General features: G+C 45.8%; 1 protein-coding gene across 4 annotated transcripts in view; it reads left to right on the plus strand.

Moving 5' to 3' along the window:
* TMEM63A (transmembrane protein 63A) overlaps positions 1-18,588 on the plus strand; it is a 90,613-nt gene that overhangs the window by 66,268 nt on the left and 5,757 nt on the right. For all 4 annotated transcript variants that reach the window (XM_068232832.1, XM_068232833.1, XM_068232834.1 and 1 more), the window contains 8 exons: positions 2,643-2,776; positions 3,563-3,700; positions 6,858-7,011; positions 9,645-9,751; positions 12,337-12,423; positions 13,124-13,183; positions 17,062-17,224; positions 18,232-18,337. In XM_068232832.1, the coding sequence (XP_068088933.1) occupies positions 2,643-2,776; positions 3,563-3,700; positions 6,858-7,011; positions 9,645-9,751; positions 12,337-12,423; positions 13,124-13,183; positions 17,062-17,224; positions 18,232-18,337 (949 nt within the window). The remainder of the gene's footprint in view (positions 1-2,642; positions 2,777-3,562; positions 3,701-6,857; positions 7,012-9,644; positions 9,752-12,336; positions 12,424-13,123; positions 13,184-17,061; positions 17,225-18,231; positions 18,338-18,588) is intronic.

An 18,588-nucleotide genomic window follows, 5' to 3' on the forward strand; every position in this document is an offset into this window, starting at 1 on the left:
ATCAAGCCCAGACCCGGATATTCGGCATAGCGGGGCTGACTGCAGAGCGGGGATCGGAGGCTCGGGCTTCAGGATAGTCGCAGGAACAAGGTAAGGTGAGTGAGGCTGCTTGCTGGAGGATTTTTTAACTATTTATGCACGGAGGGGGACATATGAAGGATCGCTGCAGTTGACTACTGCAGCGATCATTCATGGGAGGGGGGTGGACTAATTGGCTATAAGGGAACATGTTTCCTTTCGCCAATTAGTAATGCAGCTGACAGTGCCGGGGGGTGCGCTCTGAAGCGCACCTGATCGTGTACAGCAGGGCTGCAAACAAGTCAGTATATCTATGTCATTGTGGCTTGGAGGGTGCCACAGCTGACGTAGATATACTGTAGCAGTGGAGGAAGTGGTTAAGGCCTCTTTTACATTAAACAACGCGTACAGGAGCCGTTTCCTGCACGCGATGAATAGCCTGTGGCGTGTCGTCGGGAATCTGCGGTGCGACACAATCAGTGGCGGTAGTAATTAATCCGACGAGAAAACGTTGGCTCCCAAGGATAAAAAGCTCCCGGGTGCGTCGTGCCGCAACGCATCGAAACGCAGCATCGGGTGTGAAAGGTAAAATGAAAGTCTATGGACTTTCATTTTACCTTGGTAATGCAAGTATCAACTTTGTGTTGAAATGCAGAAAAAGGGCTCTAGAGCGAAAGAGCCCTAAGTGCAGCCTGTTTAAAATAATAATCCTGGGTGGCCTTTTCCACTGCTGCGCTCCGATTTGTAAAAAAATGCAAACGCATGTCTGTGTGATTATGATGCATTTTGGGTTTCAATATAAAGTATAGGAACGCATGAAAAACACTTTGTGTTTTGTATTGATTTAACCACTAGTATCTATTTTCAAAAATCAAGACAACACTTGCCAATCAGAAAAATGCAAACGCATAAAAAACGCACATCATAATTGGTCAAAAACGCAAACGCATAAAAAAGGTACAAAAAAGGCACAACAAAATTGGTCAAAAGTGTTTTGCAGTGGAAAAGGACCCTGTGCAGCTGCAGTTCCTGACTCATCCACTAAACTGATTTGGTTAAGTGTGATGAGTCGGCTCACTCGATTCACGGGAAAGAACCGGTTCAAATGAACCAATCACTCATGAACCGAACATCACTAATGCTGAGGGTGTACTTGCAAAGCATCAGCAAGTAAGGGTTTCTCATGGGAAAAGGGGGGTATCGGCTGTTATGTGTTAAAGAGGAGCTGTCAGCCATACTATCTCAGGAAAAAAACTACATATATAAGTAGATAAATACTTGCTCTACTTTCATAACATAACAGATGTATTGCACTGTCCACGTTATGATTCCTTTGAATTTTATAAAGGAAAAGCAGAGAATACTATTCTAGACAGTTTTCATATTAAAGGGAAGATCCGCGCAGACTATAAAAAAAACAAACTGCACTTACCTGGGGCTTCTTCCAGCTCCTGGCAGTCGGTCGGTGCCCTCGCCGCAGCTCCTGTGTCTCCCGGTGTCCAGCGGTGAAAAAGCCTACCTCGCCAGGTCGGCTTCCGGGTCGGCTTCATGTGCGCTCCACGGGGCGGGTCACGTGGTGTGGTGTACACCACGTGACCCCCCCTCCCCCTGCCGTGGAGCGCACAGAAGCCGACCTGGTGAGGTCGGCTTCTTCACCGCTGGACGCCGGGAGGGAGAGGAGCTGCAGAGAAGGCACCGATCGACTGCCAAGAGCTGGAAGAAGCCCCTAAGTAAGTGCAGTTTGTTTTTTATAGTCTGCGCGAACCTTCCCTTTGAGGGCTGGTGCACACCGAGCGGGCTTTTTGGCGTTTTTGCAGCCGCTTGCGGCTGCAGATACGCTTGGTCGATGTATCTCAATGGGGTGGTTCACACCAGAGTGGGAGGCGTTTTGCTGAAACGCATACTCCCGGGGTGAGGCATTTTTTGGATTGCGAAGGGGTTTCTGCCTCCAATGTAAAGTATAGAAAAAAACGCAAACCGCTCTGAAAAACGGCAGTTCAGAGCGGTTTTGCAGGCATTTTTGTTACAGAAACTGTTCAGTAGCAGTAAAAAGCGTTTCAAAATCTGCTAGCATTTTGCGGATCTGCTAGCAGGTTTTGGTGTGCACCGGGCCTAACTGTGGCTATTTTGAAGCCAATCCTGATGTAAGTTCCTCCCTTACCCTTCTCTGCCTGATTTGCCAACCCTTCACTATAGAAAGTGCATTGTCTCAGCATGAGAAATATTGGCCAATCAGAGAGGAACAGAGGCGTGGGAGGGGAAAACAGGAGGGAAAGAGGCTTCAGCCAATCAGGCTGCATTAGTTAAGTCTGAGGGGGAAGTAGAGCAGCAAAAAAGGACAACCCAGCATGCCCTGCAACTTCCTTTTTGTGTACCAAATTTTGTGTGTACCAAATAAGAGTCAGGTAAACTGGGGAATGATCATTTATCAACAAGAAAAGTAATAGTGATTTTAACTTTTGGATTGCCTGGTTAGCATCCTTATTACTTGTTTACCAGATAAAAATAAAGAATTGATTTTTGATGTTATACCCGACAGTTATTACACTCTAACTTACTTGGCTAAATAAAATTGATTCAGCTTCATAACTGATGTCCTATTTTCTGTGCACTGTCTCCCCCAGGAGGATGCTGTGGATTACTACTTCCGGGTGAGAGAGAAGCTGCAGGAAGAGTATACGGCCCAGATGGAGCTGGTGGCGGGGCAGCCCCTGGGAATGGCCTTCGTGACGTTTTCTGACAGATCCATGGCAACATCGTAACTACTTCACTCACGTTGTATGATTCTGGGGGAGGGGGAAAGGAGCAGCAACCAATCAGATTCCACTTTTAATGTCTCTGGTAGAAAACTACAATTAAAGGACACCTGAACTGAGAGGTAATTGGAGGCTGCCATATTTCCTTTTAAACAATACCAGTTGCCTGGCTGTCCTGCTGATCTCTTTGGCAGCAGTAGTGTCTGAATGACATACCCAAAACAAGCATACAGATAATTCAGACAGACTTCAGTCACAAACATCTTATCTGCATGCTTGTTCAGGGTCTATGGACAAAAGTATTAGAGGCAGAGGATCAGCAGGACAGCCAGGCAATGTGCATTGTTTAAAAATAAATGTCAGCCTCCATATTCCTCTCACTTCACCTGTGCCGATTGGTTGCATAGGTAACCGACGTTTGCGTTCGGGAGAAATCACACCACAAACGCGTCACACTAATGGGAACGTTCCTGCACAAATTTCATCAGCTTTAAAAGTACCGTACCTAGTGTATTGCAATCTGCAGGCGATCGGAATCAGATTGCAAAACGCTGCTAGTGGAAAAGTGTGGTGCAGATAGTTCCAGCTTCCATGCAGATTGTTTGCAACTTGGAACTGGATCAAGTCAACTTCCTGTTAGCTCTGATTGGCCCAGTTACAATTTGCATAAAACGTGCATGCAAGCTAGAATTATTTGCATGCCATTGACCATCTCTGCTCCTGACGCAGTTTGTATTGTAAATGTGATCTGCGGTCCGTTAATCGAGATCGTGATTTTGTCTCTCCAGCGTTCTGAAAGATTTCAACGCAGTGAAATGCCAGGGATGCCAGTGCAGCACCAAGCCGCAGCCGTCCAGTGTCGGCAAACAGCTCCGCGTCGGATGCTGGAGTGTCTCCTATGCCACCTACCCCGAGAACATCTCATGGTACGTGGTGCTCTGACACCTACACAAGGAAGGGGAGCTGTGCTCATCCTGCTTAAAGGAACACTACTGACTAACATGTTTTTTTTAAAATGGGATGGGAATAGTTTGTGAGGTGCTCATAACTACTGATGTATACATTTCACTGCTTATAACTTTTACTCATTGCATAATTGTGTTCCTATCATATAGTTTATAGGGCATTCCTCAAGCAAAATACTTTTATTATTGTGTTTTAATACCCTAATTCCCTATAAACTAAACAAGCCTCGCCCACGGGTTCTCCAGAGTGCCTTGGCACTTTGAGCCTTAGTTGCAAGGGCTTATGGGAGCTCAGTCTGGGCAGGAGGAGGAGGAGGTTACAAGCCAGAGATTTCAGGGGAGGAGAGGGGAGTAAGGTTTTCACAGGCTGAGGGCTGGAGATGCAGAGCAGCTTGCCTGTGTGTAATGTGACAAGCAGAATATGGCTGCCCTCATTGTATCACAGGAATAAATAATCATAAACTGTTGAAGCTGTTTGCAGCTAGATTTGCTGTATCTAAACTTTAGATAAGATATATAGACAAGTTACTTGTTATAGTTACTTTTTCATCTCAGATCCCCGTTAACTGTTATCAAATTATTTTCACAATTTACTGATGGGCCAGGGTGAGTAGTGAATCATGAGAGGAGGGGGGAATCCCTCTGCATACTTCTGTTATTGTGCAGCATAAACATGTGTAATTGTGTGTGAAACATTATACCCAGGCTTTTCATATTAAACTTTTTTTTTTTTTTTTTTTGCTTTCAAAGAAAAATACTTTGTAGTCAAAGAACAGCACTAACTCCCCTTTTGCTAATGATTTGTTCCAATGCAGGTACAACCTACATACAGCCAATTACAACTTTTGCTTCTTATATTTAATATGAAAACAGGAAAATGTTTGCATAGCTACTTAGACATTATTTGTACATTGTCATTTTAGAACATTTGGTTATTGATGGTGTTCCTTTAAAGCAGATCCGAGATGAAAAATTAACTATACAAGTAACTTGTTTGTCTATACATCTTACCTAAAGTTTAGATAGTTTACACAGCAAATCTAACTGCAAGTAGCTTCAACAGTTTATTATTATTTATTCCTGTGATACAATTGGAGCAGCCATGTTCTGTTTGTCACATTACACACAGGCAAGCTGATCTGCATCTCCAGCCTTCAGCCTGTGAAAACTTCACTCCCTCCTCCCCTCTGCCTCTGAAATCTCTGGCTAGTAATCTCCACCTCCTCCTGCCCAGACTGAGCTCCCATAAGCTCTTGCTACTAAGGCTCAGAGTGCCAAGGCTCTCTGGAGAGGTTGTGGTCGAGGCTTGTTTAGTTTATAGGGAATTAGAGTATTAAAACAAAAAAAAGTATTTGGCTTGAGGAATGCCCTATAAACTATAGGAAAGGAACACAATTATGCAATGAGTAAAAGTTTATCTCGTATCCACTTTAAGGCTCATACACATGCTCAGCTTTTCCACCCAACTTTTGTTCAAACTTGGTCTGTTGAACGATAGTTGGGCACGTGTACGTGTGACAAAGGACTAGACGAGTGACTGATAACAGGCGGTTTGCCTGATCCAACCAGCGGCTCACCATCGGTGGTCATGTGGTCAGTCATGTCGTCAGGTTGGTTGTGTGTATGAACCTTTATCCCTGGTCAGACAGGTCAAATCAATTATTTCCACCAGGTCCGATCTGATTTACAATCGTTTTTCTGATTGATTTTTTTAATCACTTTTATACAAAATCACTCGGTAAATGAGATTGGAAATCAGATCGGACCTGTTGGAAATAATCGATTTGACCAATCTATCTGACAGGAAATTGCATGGTGTGTACCAGGCATTAGGGACCAATTTTAAAGAGGATGTGTATCGAACAAAAATGCCCCTGGTTGGTACTCACCCCGGGAGGGGGAAGTCTCTGGATCCTATTGAGGCTTCCCCCGTCCTCCTGTGTCCCACGGCAGCAGTGATAGAGCTCCCGGAACGGTAGGGATGTAAATATTTACCTTCCCGGCTCCAGCGCTGGCGCAGTAGCGGCTCTCCACTCGGAAATAGGCGGAAGTAGCCGATTCCAGTCGAGTCTGCTCTACTGCGCAGGCGCACTGAGCCTGACTGAGATCGGCTATTTTCGAGCGGAGAGCCGCAACAGCGCCCCCGCTGGAACAGGGAAAGGTAAATATTGCACAGCCTGACATTGTCAGCTGTGCATTCCGTGGGACAGAGGAGGACGGCGGAAGCCTCGAGAGCATCCAGAGGCTTCCCCCTCCCGAGGTGAGTAAACCTCTCCAGTAGAAGGTCAACGAGTGGTGCGTGCATGGCGTCATGCAGCAGACGAGGGAGTGGCGCAAACAATGAAATCGGTGGGGGGTCCATCGGGCAGATCGCTTGCAGGTTGGGGGCCAGGGACTGACATACACACACCCAATTTATTATTTGTTTATTGGCCGCCTCAGCCGACTTCAGGACTACTGAAGTGGGACGAATATGGAGGCTGCCATATTTATTTCCTTTTAAACAATACCAGTTGCCTGGCAGCCCTGCTGATCTATTTGGCTGCAGTAGTGTCTGAATCACACCAGAAACAAACTTGTGGCTAATCTTATCAGATCTGACAATAATGTCAGAAACCCTGTGATATGCTTCATGCTTGTTCAGGGTCTATGGCTAAAAGTATTGGAGGCAGAAGATCAGCAGCACAGGCAGGCAACTTGTATTGCTTAAAAGGACATAAATATGGCAGCCTCCATATCCTTCTGGTTACAGTTGACCTTTAAGCCAGGCATGTGTACGAGACTTTAGACTGATGTGCAGCAGATGTAAGTGGGAAGTAGGTAAAGTGAGCTGCATTCCTCAGTCTCCCTGTTGTCAGTAAAGCTATCCATGGCATTAAAGAGCTAATAGGGTGACATAAAATGTCAAGGGGGAGGAACTTACTCCTGACATTGGAGGGCTTCCTCCTGACACTCTTAGCGGCATCACTACTTCTCTTGAGTATATCTGTGAAAGAAATATTGTTTTTGTTATGTAGCTTTCCCAATAATTCTGTTTGTTTTTATTGGCAAGGTTTTATGTTGGGGTCACTTTGAGCCCATGTCTTGTGATATCTGTACAATGCTTTCCTCCTTGTAGGGAGAATATGTCGGTCCGCGGTGCTCGATGGTGGGTTCGAATTATCGGAATCAATTTCGTCCTCTTCATTGTTCTGTTCTTCCTCACAACTCCGTCCATTATCATCACAACGATGGACAAGTTCAACGTCACTAAGCCCATCTACTACCTGAATGTAAGTAGCACAGCCGGGGGTGAGAGCCAATAGACCGCATTAATAATCGCATATTGCCAATTTGGTATTGGTTGTGGTTAACCTCCTTGGCGGTATGATTCCTTCCTGTTTTTAGAGTCCAAAAGTGGTACAATTTTGTCATTAGCTTTTTGACCCTAAAAATCATACCCCAGAGACCCTGTAGCAGACCCTGCATTACCTCCCTGGGATCCAGCACTGCAATTCTCCCTTTGTCCTCTGGGTAGCGCTGTAACCCTATAGTGAGATAGATGGCGACCTCACCAGAGGAATCCAGAGCCTCTGAGGACAGGAAGGAGAATGGCTGCCGGTGTCTGGATCCCAGGGGAGGTGAGTTGAAACGCCGGCTGCGCGCTATGCTCTGCATTAACCTTGCAGCGACTACCAAGAATGATGCTCGGGGTTACTGCTCTTAGCTGTGGATTTCCAGCCCTGAGCCTGACTCTGGACTACCGCTATGGAGGTTGATTCTAGATCTCTTTGTGGACATTGAGTGCAGTTTATAAAAGTGTACCTAAGACTAAAGTAGGAAAGGATTTATACTTACCTAAGGCTTGCTCTGGCCCCTGTAGTATATCTGCTCCCCCGGTCTTCTCTGTTGCATCACTGTCAGCCCTGGTAGAGTCTGTGTGGGGCCCCGGACACTTACACCTCCTGATCCTGCACATAGGCAAAATTAAAAATAAGTAATAACATACCTGGGGCTTTTTGCAGCCCCCTGGACCCCTTACTATGCCTACGAAGTTGTCCTGATCCCCTCCGGGCAGCAGCTGCGACCCCCACATAGTTGGCCGGCTGTCACCAGTCGGCGGCTACATTGCATGTGCACCCTAATGGCGCTTCCGCAGACAGGAGCGTTCTGCTTATGCGCAATAGCAATTTTTGCATACTGCGCATGCCCAGAACGTCCCCAGCTGCGGGAGCACGGTGAGTAGGGACATGACCGGCCAGCTTTGTGGGGGTCGCCGCTGTTTGCCTAGAGGGACAGGATGGTCGTTGTGGGCACAAGATGACTCCAGTGGGCTGCAATAAGCCCCTGGTAAGTTAAATAGCTTTTTTAATTTTGACTATAACTGAAACAGGAGCATGAACGAGGGGTGTGCGTGGCCAGAACCACACCTGTTTAGTTGCCTGAAACCCAGTTGGATCACAAGTACAGCCAGTAGAGCGTCAGGGGCTAATAAAGGGGTACAGGTCTCCACCGCAGAAAAGGGTAGAAAGAGACAAAGGCTTTTACTGTTGGGAATAGATTTTTTTTCCCTGGGTAAGTGGAAAATAAGCATGCAAAGTTCAGATCGTAGGAGAATCTTAGCGAAACCGGTCGGCGAGATGGCAGTTATCCTTAAAGAGACACTTAAGCCAGAAAAAAAAAATGAGTTTTACTCACCTGGGGCTTCTACCAGCCCCCTGCAGCAGTCCTGTGCCCTCGCAGTCACTCACTAATCCTCTGGTCCCCCGCTGCCAGCTAGTTTCATTTTTGCCGACAGGCCTGTCAGGACTAGCCACGCATTCCCGACTGTAATTAGCGCTATTGCGGGCCGCAACGCGTACAAAAATACGCGTTGCCGCATTACGCACGCAAAGATATGCGGCAACGCGTATTTTTGTACGCGTTGCGGCCCGCAATAGCGGTAATTACAGTCGGGAATGCGGAAAAAGCTACGCGTGGCCAGTCCTGACGGGCCTTTCGGCAAAAACGAAACTAGCTGGCAGCGGGGGACCAGAGGATTAGTGAGTGACTGCGAGGGCACAGGACTGCTGCAGGGGGCTGGTAGAAGCCCCAGGTGAGTAAAAATCATTTTTTTTTTCTGGCTTAAAGAGAATCTGTATTGTTAAAATCGCACAAAAGTAAACATACCAGTGCGTTAGGGGACATCTCCTATTCCCCTCTGTCACAATTTCGCCGCTCCTCGCCGCATTAAAAGTGGTTAAAAACAGCTTTAAAAAGTTTGTTTATAAACAAACAAAATGGCCACCAAAACAGGAAGTAGGTTGATGTACAGTATGTCCACACATAGAAAATACATCCATACACAAGCAGGCTGTATACAGCCTTCCTTTTGAATCTCAAGAGATCATTTGTGTGTTTCTTTCCTCCCTGAGGGGGGAGTGCATAGCAGAACCACAACACTGAAGAACTTGGCAGCCTTCCAGACACAGGCTGACAAGTCTGACAAGGGAAAGATACATTGATTTATTACAGAGACTGTGATAGTACAAAGTGTTGCAGTAAGCCAGAACACATTAGAATAGCTTTTGGAACTTGTAGGATGATAAAAAACAGGATGCAATTTTTGTTACGGAGTCTCTTTAAAGGCATACTGTAGGGGGTCGGGGGAAAATGAGTTGAACTTACCCGGGGCTTCTAATGGTCCCCACGCAGCCACTCACTGATGCTCCGGCATCAGTGAGTGGAAATTCCAGAAGTGAGCCAGAGGCGGGGCTGGAGCATCGGTGAGTGGCTGTGCGGGCACAGGATGTCTGCGGGGGACCGTTACAAGCCACGGGTAAGTTCAACTCATTTTCCCCCGACCCCCCTACAGTATTCCTTTAAGGTTCACTTTAATGTGGATTGGAGACTGCAGAGTGGCTAATAATCTACCTTGTCTTCCTAGAATCCAGTGATCAGCCAGTTTTTCCCAACATTGCTGCTGTGGTCGTTCTCTGCGTTGCTGCCCACCATCGTCTACTACTCCACCCTCTTTGAGGCACACTGGAAAAAGTAAGGCTCCTTATCACTGGTGAAACCGGAAAATGTTATACTTACCTTCGGTAATTTTTTGTTTCCTTGAACAAACAATGGTGGCTTGCTCTTTTTTTTCAGGAGGTGAAGCCTAACCCATTAATATACTGTCCAGGAAACCAAAAAATGGTATACTTTCCTTCAGTAATTTTCCTTTCCTGGAACAAACAATGGCGGCATACTGATGGGTTAGGCTCCACCCCCTGAACGAAGAGCATGCCGCCATGTTTGTCCAGGAAACAAGTTTCCTATCTTCTTGGGAGGGATTGCCAGTAAGATGCAAATCATTGTGTTAATTTTATGCAAATGTAGGCAGCTTGGGATTGGACGAGTCAGCTGCATCAGGCTGCATTGAATTTGTCTCATATTTGGCCCAAAATTTAAATTTTGGCTCCACAGTGGCTAGTTAGACAGAAGCCACTATAACAATCACGGCGTTCCGATGCTACAGTGTGGGCCGCGCTGTGCTCATTTGCTTATGGGAGCGCGGCTTCAAGCTTCTGAGGGACCCAGTGCTGGATAAGTGGTCAGGAGCAGGACGGGGAAAGCCTCTGTCAAAGTCAATATCTGGATTTGAGACCTGTGGATTTCACAGTGTAATTTTAAAGGGGAACTGAAGAGAGAGGTATATGGAGGCTGCCATGTTTATTTCCTTTTAAGCAATACCAGTTGCCTGGCAGCCCTGCTGATCCTCTGCCTCTAATACTTTTAGCCATAGCCCCTGAACAAGCATGCAGCAGATCAGGTGTTTCAGACCTGACAAGACTAGCTGCATGCTTGTTTCTGGTGTAATTCAGATACTACTGCAGAGAAATAGACCAGCAGGGCTGCCAGGCAACTTGTATTGATTAAAAGGAAATAAATATGGCAGCCTCCGTATACCTCTTACTTCAGTTCCCCTTTCAAGTAATCCTGAAGGAAAGCAACATGAAAAAAACTGTAACAAGAGGGAAGGAATATCCGTTGCCTGGCTATCCTGCTGATCCTCTGTCTCTAATACTATTAGCCATAGCCCCTGAACAAGCATGCAGCAGATCAGGCGTTTCAGACTTTAAAGTCAGATCTGACAAGATTAGCTGCATGCTGGTTTGTGGTGTTATTCAGACACTGCTGCAGCCAAATAGATCAGCAGGACAGCCAGGCAACTGGTATTGCTTAAAAGGAAATAAATATGGCAGCCTCCATGTACCTCTTGCTTCAGTTGTCTTATAAATACTACTGTAGAGGGACACCTCTGCATGCTCCCGAGGCTTCACCTGAAGTGAGAGGGATACGGAGGCTGACATTTATTTCCTATTAAACAATACATATTGCCTGGCTGTCCTGCTGATTCTCTGCCTCTAATACTTTTAGCCATAGCCCCTGAACAAGCATGCAGCAGATCAGGTACTATGGCTGAAGTGTGACTTGATTAGCTGCTTGCTTGTTTCTGGTGTGATTTATTTATTCATTGAGCATAAAAGAATAACAAACTTGTGATTAATGGATCCATTTTAAATGGACCAGTTTTGTTTTGCTGCATGTGTGAACCGGCCCTTTCTCTAAGGCTTGGTTCACACAGAAAAAGGTACCCTGTCAGTTTTTGGCATTTGGCATCAGTTTTGTATGTGTTTCTATGACTGTGTTCACTCATAAATCTGTACAATTTTCCGCTCCTGTCCTGTCAGTTTGTATCAGTTTAGTGTTTCCATGGGTGTGTTCACATATAAAAGGTGTACATTTCTGGTCCAGTCAAGTAAAACTGATGCAAAACTGACAGGACAGGACTAGAAATGTACAGATCTATGTGTGAAGCAAGCCTAAGAGAATGGAGGCAGGCGGATTACAGCTAGAGCTTTGTTCTAGGCCTAACTTACTATAGGCATGATACTTAGGCCCCGTTCACACTTGAGTTTTGGCATGCAAACGGACCGGATCCGGATCGGAACCGTATGGTTCTGATCCGGATCCAATCTGGATCCGGTCCGTTTGCATCAGGCATGCATCAGGCTGCTATCCGGATCCGTGTGGTAAAAACAGCGAAATTACTAATAAAATTGTTGGGGCCAGCAGAAGGTGCACCTGGTGCACCTGTAGAATCAGGTCCTCCGCTGTTTAGGCCTCACTCCACCTCCGACATACTGCCAAACAGCTCCAGCACGTTAGTCACTGCTGCTCCACTGCTGCCCATGTGTCCCCATCCGAAATGGCCGCTAGAATCCGCATAGGAAGTGGGGTAGAACGTCAGGTGTTTGTATCCTGTGTGTTCTGTGCTTTCCGTTCCCCATAGGTTTCTATTTCCGGATGGTGCAGTCAGGCTCCGGTCCGGGTGCGTGGGCCGGATGAGCCGGACCCGAAAAATAGCGCATGTTGGAAAAGTGTCCGGAGTCCATATCTGATCCGGCTCCGTTCTGTACGGAACGTACGCATGTGAACGTCCGCATAGACTTTGCATTGCTATGTGGAACGTATGTTCCGTTTGTACAGTACACGGTCCGGATCCGATCAGGCGGATCCGGACAGGGAACGCTAATGTGAACCGGGCCTTAGAGTACAAACATTATTTATCCTCTTTCTTCTTGCAGATCTGAAGAGGCCAGAATTATGATGCACAAGATATACTTCTTCCTGATATTCATGGTTCTGATTTTGCCGTCTCTCGGACTTACCAGGTAAGGGAGGGATATGAGGTGTCTGCCCTGGGTGTCAGCCTGACCTTCACGTCTTCTGTTCTTCTCTGTCTTCCGCTTGTCCTTTCTTCCTCCTCCAACCGCTGTCTGCCTTAATCTTATCTCCATCTTGCTTAAAGCGGATCCGAGATGAAAAACTAACTATAACAAGTAACTTGGCTATATATCTTATCTAAAGTTTAGATAGTTTACACAGCAAATCTAGCTGCAAACAGATGTAATAGAATATGATATCTTCCTGTAATACAATGACAGCAGCCATGTTGTTTGTAAACATTACACAGAGGCAGGCTTATCTGCATCTTGAGCACTCAGCCTGTGAAAAAAAACCTAATCTCCCCTCCTCCTCCCCTCTGCCTCTGAAATCAATGGCTAGTAACACCTCCCCCTCCTCCTGCCCATACTGAGCTCCCATGAGCCCTTGCTACGGCCAAGGCTCTCTAGAGAAGCTGTGGGGGTGCCTTGTTTAGTTTATAGGGAATTAGAGTATTACAACAAAAACAAAAAAGTATTTGGCTTGAGGAATTCCCTATAAACAATAGGAAAGGAACACAATTATGCAATGAGTAAAAGTTCACCTCGGATCCACTTTAATGGGACCTCCTTGCCATGACACCTCAGTCTTCTTATGGTGAATGTGGACACAGAAGGCTCTAAATTTTTGCACCATGTCTCTCTACAGTTTAGATGTCTTCTTCCGATGGCTGTTTGACAAGTCTCTGGATGGTCCCATCAGGCTGGAGTGAGTATGGACAGCTTCAGACTATTATGACAGAGAGGTGAAGGGTCGCTGATCTTCCAACAGTGTGTGATGTAATTGCCTTGACAAGCGTCACCATGTGCTTAAAACCAGGACTGCAAAATAGTTGGCTTGTATCTTGTTATATGGAGACAGGAAACAGCTGCGTTTTTTTATAATTGGGGTGAATTCTTTCCTTACATGGAGAGTGGAAATGTGACTCCTGCACTTGTCGTGGGGGGATGATGCCTGCACTTGTTAGAGGAAGTACGTGTAGGTGGGAGGCAGTGGCGTATCTAGAGGGGTACAGGCATGACTCATGACATGGGTGCCACAGCGTCCCTGTGCTGTGCCATAATGTTGCCCCTCTGCTGCGCTGCCACGTGCCCCCTACCCCCCACACACACACACACTATCACTCATATCTCAGATTAGATTATTCTTTTATCTGGGGAACATGGCTACTTAATTTAAGTATATAGGGCGCACTTTGCTATGTAATTTTATCTTGACTTCATATTTTTTTCTGGATGCTGGTGACTAATATTTTTATTGGGGGACATGTGACTACTTGATGCTTTGTCTGGAATCATGTGACTACTCGATTCTTTTATCTGAAGGTATGAAGATATTTGATTCTTTGATCTGAAATCATGTGACTATTTATTTTTGAGGCACATAGCTTCTTATTTAATAATATTTAAGAGACTATGGCCTCTAAATTTATGTATCTGGGGGCATTTTAACCACTTAGGCCCGGTGCACACCAAAACCCGCTAGCAGATCCACAAAATGCTAGCAGATTTTGAAACGCTTATTCTTATTTTTGTGTAGCGTTTCAGCTAGCGTTTTGTGGTTTTGTGAAGCGCTTTTGGTGTAGTAGATTTCATATATTGTTACAGTAAAGCTGTTACTGAACAGCTTCTGTAACAAAAACGTCTGGAAAACCGCTCTGAACTGCCGTTTTTCAGAGCGGTTCGCGTTTTCCTATACTTAACATTGAGGCAGAAACGCTTCCACAATCCAAAAAATGCCTCACCCCCGGAGTATGCGTTTCTGCAAAACGCCTCCCGCTCTGGTGTGCACCAGCCCATTGAGATACATTGACCTAGCGGATCCGCACCCGCAAGCGGCTGCAGAAACGCTGAAAAAGCCACTCGGTGTGCACCAGCCCTTTAAGACGAGCAGGCGTATTAAAACGTCCTGCTGGAGCCTCTTAACGGCTCCAGGACGTTCTTATAGGTTAAGCAGCACTTAGCACAACATAGAAAAAATACACCTTTATTTCCAAATAATATATTGTCACCATACTTTGTACTAAGGACATAATTCAAATCTTGTAATAACCATGACAAATAGGCGGATAAAATGTGTGGGTTTTATGTACAGTAGCAGTGTTTATATTAAAACTATAAGGGATGAAATTGGAGAAATAGTGTATTTTTTCATTTTTTGCCTTGTTTTTCCCTTTGAAATGCATAGAATTATAAAGTAATTACTGAAAACAAATATCAACCCCAAAAAGCCTAATTGGTGGTGAAAAAAACAAGATCTAGATCCTTTCATTGTGATAAGTAGTGATTCACCTCCCTTGCGGTAAGCCCAACACAGTGTCGGGCTAGACGCCGCAGGGGATCACATGGCCCCGGGAGGATTTTTTCCTATAAATCGTTATTTATACCCTTCAGCTAGCACTGCGCTAGCTAAGTATGCCCCCCAAGTGCCTCTGGTCCCCTCTGATCGCTGCCGATGGCCGCCGGTATACGTACCCCCCAGGGATCCCGCGATGGCACAGCCTCCCAATCAGCTCCCGGCTTCGCTATGGGGAGGATCGGGACTGCGCATGACGTCATGTCCGATCGTCGCCATAGCGACAGTGAAGCTGCGGCTCTCGCGGGATCGTGGATGGGTAAATATTACCAGCAGCGATCGGGGGATCAGAGGGGACCGGAGGCATTTGGGGGGCATACATAGCTAGCGCAGTTCAAGCTAAAGCGTATAAATAACATTTTATAGGCAAAAATTATCCTGCGGACGCAGTCATTGAAACTGCGTAACGCCGGGGACGTTAAGCTATTGACAAATGAAAATCGCTCTTGTCTGTTAGGGTAAAACCCCTTTGCGGTGAAGTGGTTAACCTCCCTGGCGGTATTATTCCCGCGGCCGCAGGTTATTCTTAACTTTTTTTTTTTTTTAGCATGTAGCTAGCCTAGCCCTAGCTACATGCTTCCCCCCCCCTCCCTGCGGCGTCCCCCCGTACTCACCGATCGCCGCCGGCGCATCTGCCCATCCGGAAATCCCATGAGGGCTTCCCCGTCGCCATGGCGATGGGCCGCGATGACGTCATCGACGTTGTGACGTCAGAGGGAGTCCCGATCCACCCCTCAGCGCTGCCTGGCACTGATTGGCCAGGCAGGGCACTAATCTTGGGGGGGGGGAGCACCCTCTGACGTGGCGGATAGCGGCGAATCGGCGCGGAGCGGCGGCGATCGTTAGTAACACGCAGCTAGCAAAGTGCTAGCTGTAAAAAAAAAAATTATGCAAATCGGCCCAGCGGGGCCTGAGAAATCCTCCTGCGCGGCTTAACCCGTGTCCAGCACGGGGTTACCGCTAAGGAGGTTAAAGCAGATCTGAGATGAAAAACTTACTATAACAAGTAACTTGTCTATAGATCTTATCTAAGGTTTAGATAGTTTACACAGCAAATATAGCTGCAAACAGCTTCAACAGTATATGATTGTTTCTTCCTGTGATCATACAATGAGAGTGGCCATGTTCTGTTTGTGATCATTACACACAGGCAAGCTGATCTGCATCTCCAGCCCTTGGCCATTGAAAACTTCACTCCCCTCTCCTCCTCCCGCCTCCCCTCTGCCAAGGCACTGGAGGAGCTGTGGGCGAGGCTTGTTTAGTTTATAGGGAACTAGAGTATTAAAACAAAACAAAAAAAGTATTTGGCTTGAGAAATGCCATACCATATGAAAAGAACATAATTATGAAATGAGCAAAAGTGTATCTCAGAGCCACTTTAAACGTTTGGGTAACCCAGCTGCTTAATTCTGGTATGTATTGACAACACAATTGTAGTGCGGCCTAAAGGTAAAAGTTAAACTGCATCTCCAGCAGTATTGAATTGTGGTCTCCCATTGCTTGTTGGAGCGCAATTCCAGTGTTTGCCATAGGCGCTATATTACCCTGATACATCCCTGGTGGGAGGTGCTAGAAGTTCCCGTAAGAACAATAGAGGTTGGTCATTAAAATTAAGGCCCATACACACGTCTGATTTTCACAAACGACCCGTCGTTTGGACGTCAAATCAGGCGTGTGCAGATCGCTCAAGTCCCGTCTTATCAGCTGAACGACAGACTGTACACATGCCCGATATGACGTCCAAACGACGGGTCGTTTGCGAAAATCGGACTTGTGTATGGGCCTTAAGTAACACAGGATGAGTCACAATCTTTCACCTATGATACTGAGGAAAACTGTATACATTTAGTGAGATCTTTAGCCCCATCTACACGATACAATTCTTTGTGCGATTCGGTTACGATTCTATTTAAGATCCGATTCAATCCGGGATTCAATTTGATTTGCCATTGTTTTTGTTTTTCGAATCGAATCCCGATCGGACATGTCGGATTTAATCTGATCGTCAATAGAATCGTAATCGAATCGCACAAAGAATCGTATTATGTAGATTGGGCTTTTGAGTCATGAGCAATCAGGATTGGCTGGGAAATGTCTCAAGTGTGTGTATAGTTTAAACAATGAGAATTGATTGGTATATTCGGTGTCAGCACTCTATATCAGCACATAATAATTTAAATAATAATCACCTTACAGGGAATAATCTGTGACAGTTATTCATTCCATTTCAGGTGCGTCTTTCTCCCTGATCAGGGAGCGTTCTTTGTGAACTACGTCATCGCCTCGGCCTTTATCGGGAACGGGCTGGAGCTGATGAGGCTGCCAGGGCTGATTCTGTACACGGTGCGCATGATCCTGGCCAAGTCTGCCGCGGAGAGGCGGAACATTAAGCAGGTGCGCAGAACGGGCTGATGGGAGGGACAAACCAGTCATGTGACAAGGAACGGTCCAAGTGTCTGGGAGGAGACTTATTGTTGTTCTTCATAGCAACCAATCAGATAGTCTATTGCTCTATTCCACTTTCACTGTGCTGTATTGGAGAGTGAAACGAGGTTATATGGCCATAAACCTATCAGTCACAAAGTTAAAACCAATGAGGCTTATCAATAGGGATGGTCAATGAGATGCAATTAAATTTAAGTTGATGCAGGAGTATGCAAATTTTGTATGCAGCTTGAAAAGTAACCAATCAGATCCTGCTGAGGTAACATTTGATTGGTTCATTTTCAAGCTGCATAAATGTGCCTACTAAATTTGCATAATCTTGCATCAACTTGAAATTATTTGCATCTCATTAACCATCACTAGTTATCAAGGGTGAACATCAGTTATCCCATTACAGTGAGTGCCCGAGATTCATTAAAGGGAACTCGAGGTGAGAGGGATATGGAGGCTGCTATATTTCACAAAGCCTTCCAAAGCTCTGGCCACCTCCACCTGCATTGCTGCGGCCTGCCCCGGGGTGGCTTGGCAGCTGGCAACCTGGTAGCAAGCTTAGACATAGGTGGGAGTTGCCAGAACTTTGGAAGAACTTAAAAAGAAACACCCACAACTGTTTTGCTGTTGGGGGGGAGTTTACGACTTCTAATGATTACGTGTGTGCAAGGGAGTTGTTACTGCTGACACCCGCTTATCCTGGCAGTATTAACAGAGAGCCTTATATGACAGGTTCTCTATTTTTTGGTTTATTGTTGTTGTTTTTTCTGAGCCGGGAGTCAAACTCATTACCTCATGCTTGACAGTCAGGGGCAGTACCTCTGGACAATGTCTGACTGGCTTTCTGTCCTTTAATCTTGTTCCTTTTTTCCCTCTTTTTTTTGCTGATTAGTGAGTGTGTGACATCCATTAATATCATTTTCTTAGTATAACAAGTCTTGTGTCTTTGAACTTGTGTCTTCCAGCACCAGGCCTTTGAATTCCAGTTTGGAGCGATGTACGCTTGGATGCTTTGCGTCTTCACGGTCATCACAGCGTACAGCATCACCTGTCCCATCATTATGCCTTTTGGTAAGTAATAGGCTTTGGGCATTAATGAGCTGAATAAGTACCAGGAGAGAAATAGATTTAAACCAGCTCTGAAATTTGAGCATCTCATGAACTACAAGGTAGTTGTTAACAAGCAGTTAACTTTTTTATTTGCAAGGGTTAATATATGCAAAGCTTTCTGTATGCAGATGAGGTGGGTGGGTCTTACAGTCATTGAAGCCCCAGTTCTCCTGAACTTAAAGTGGATCCGAGATGAAAAACTAACTGACAAG

This window comes from Hyperolius riggenbachi, chromosome 4, assembly GCF_040937935.1.
Source record: "Hyperolius riggenbachi isolate aHypRig1 chromosome 4, aHypRig1.pri, whole genome shotgun sequence".
In the NCBI taxonomy this organism is placed as follows: Eukaryota; Metazoa; Chordata; class Amphibia; order Anura; family Hyperoliidae; genus Hyperolius; species Hyperolius riggenbachi.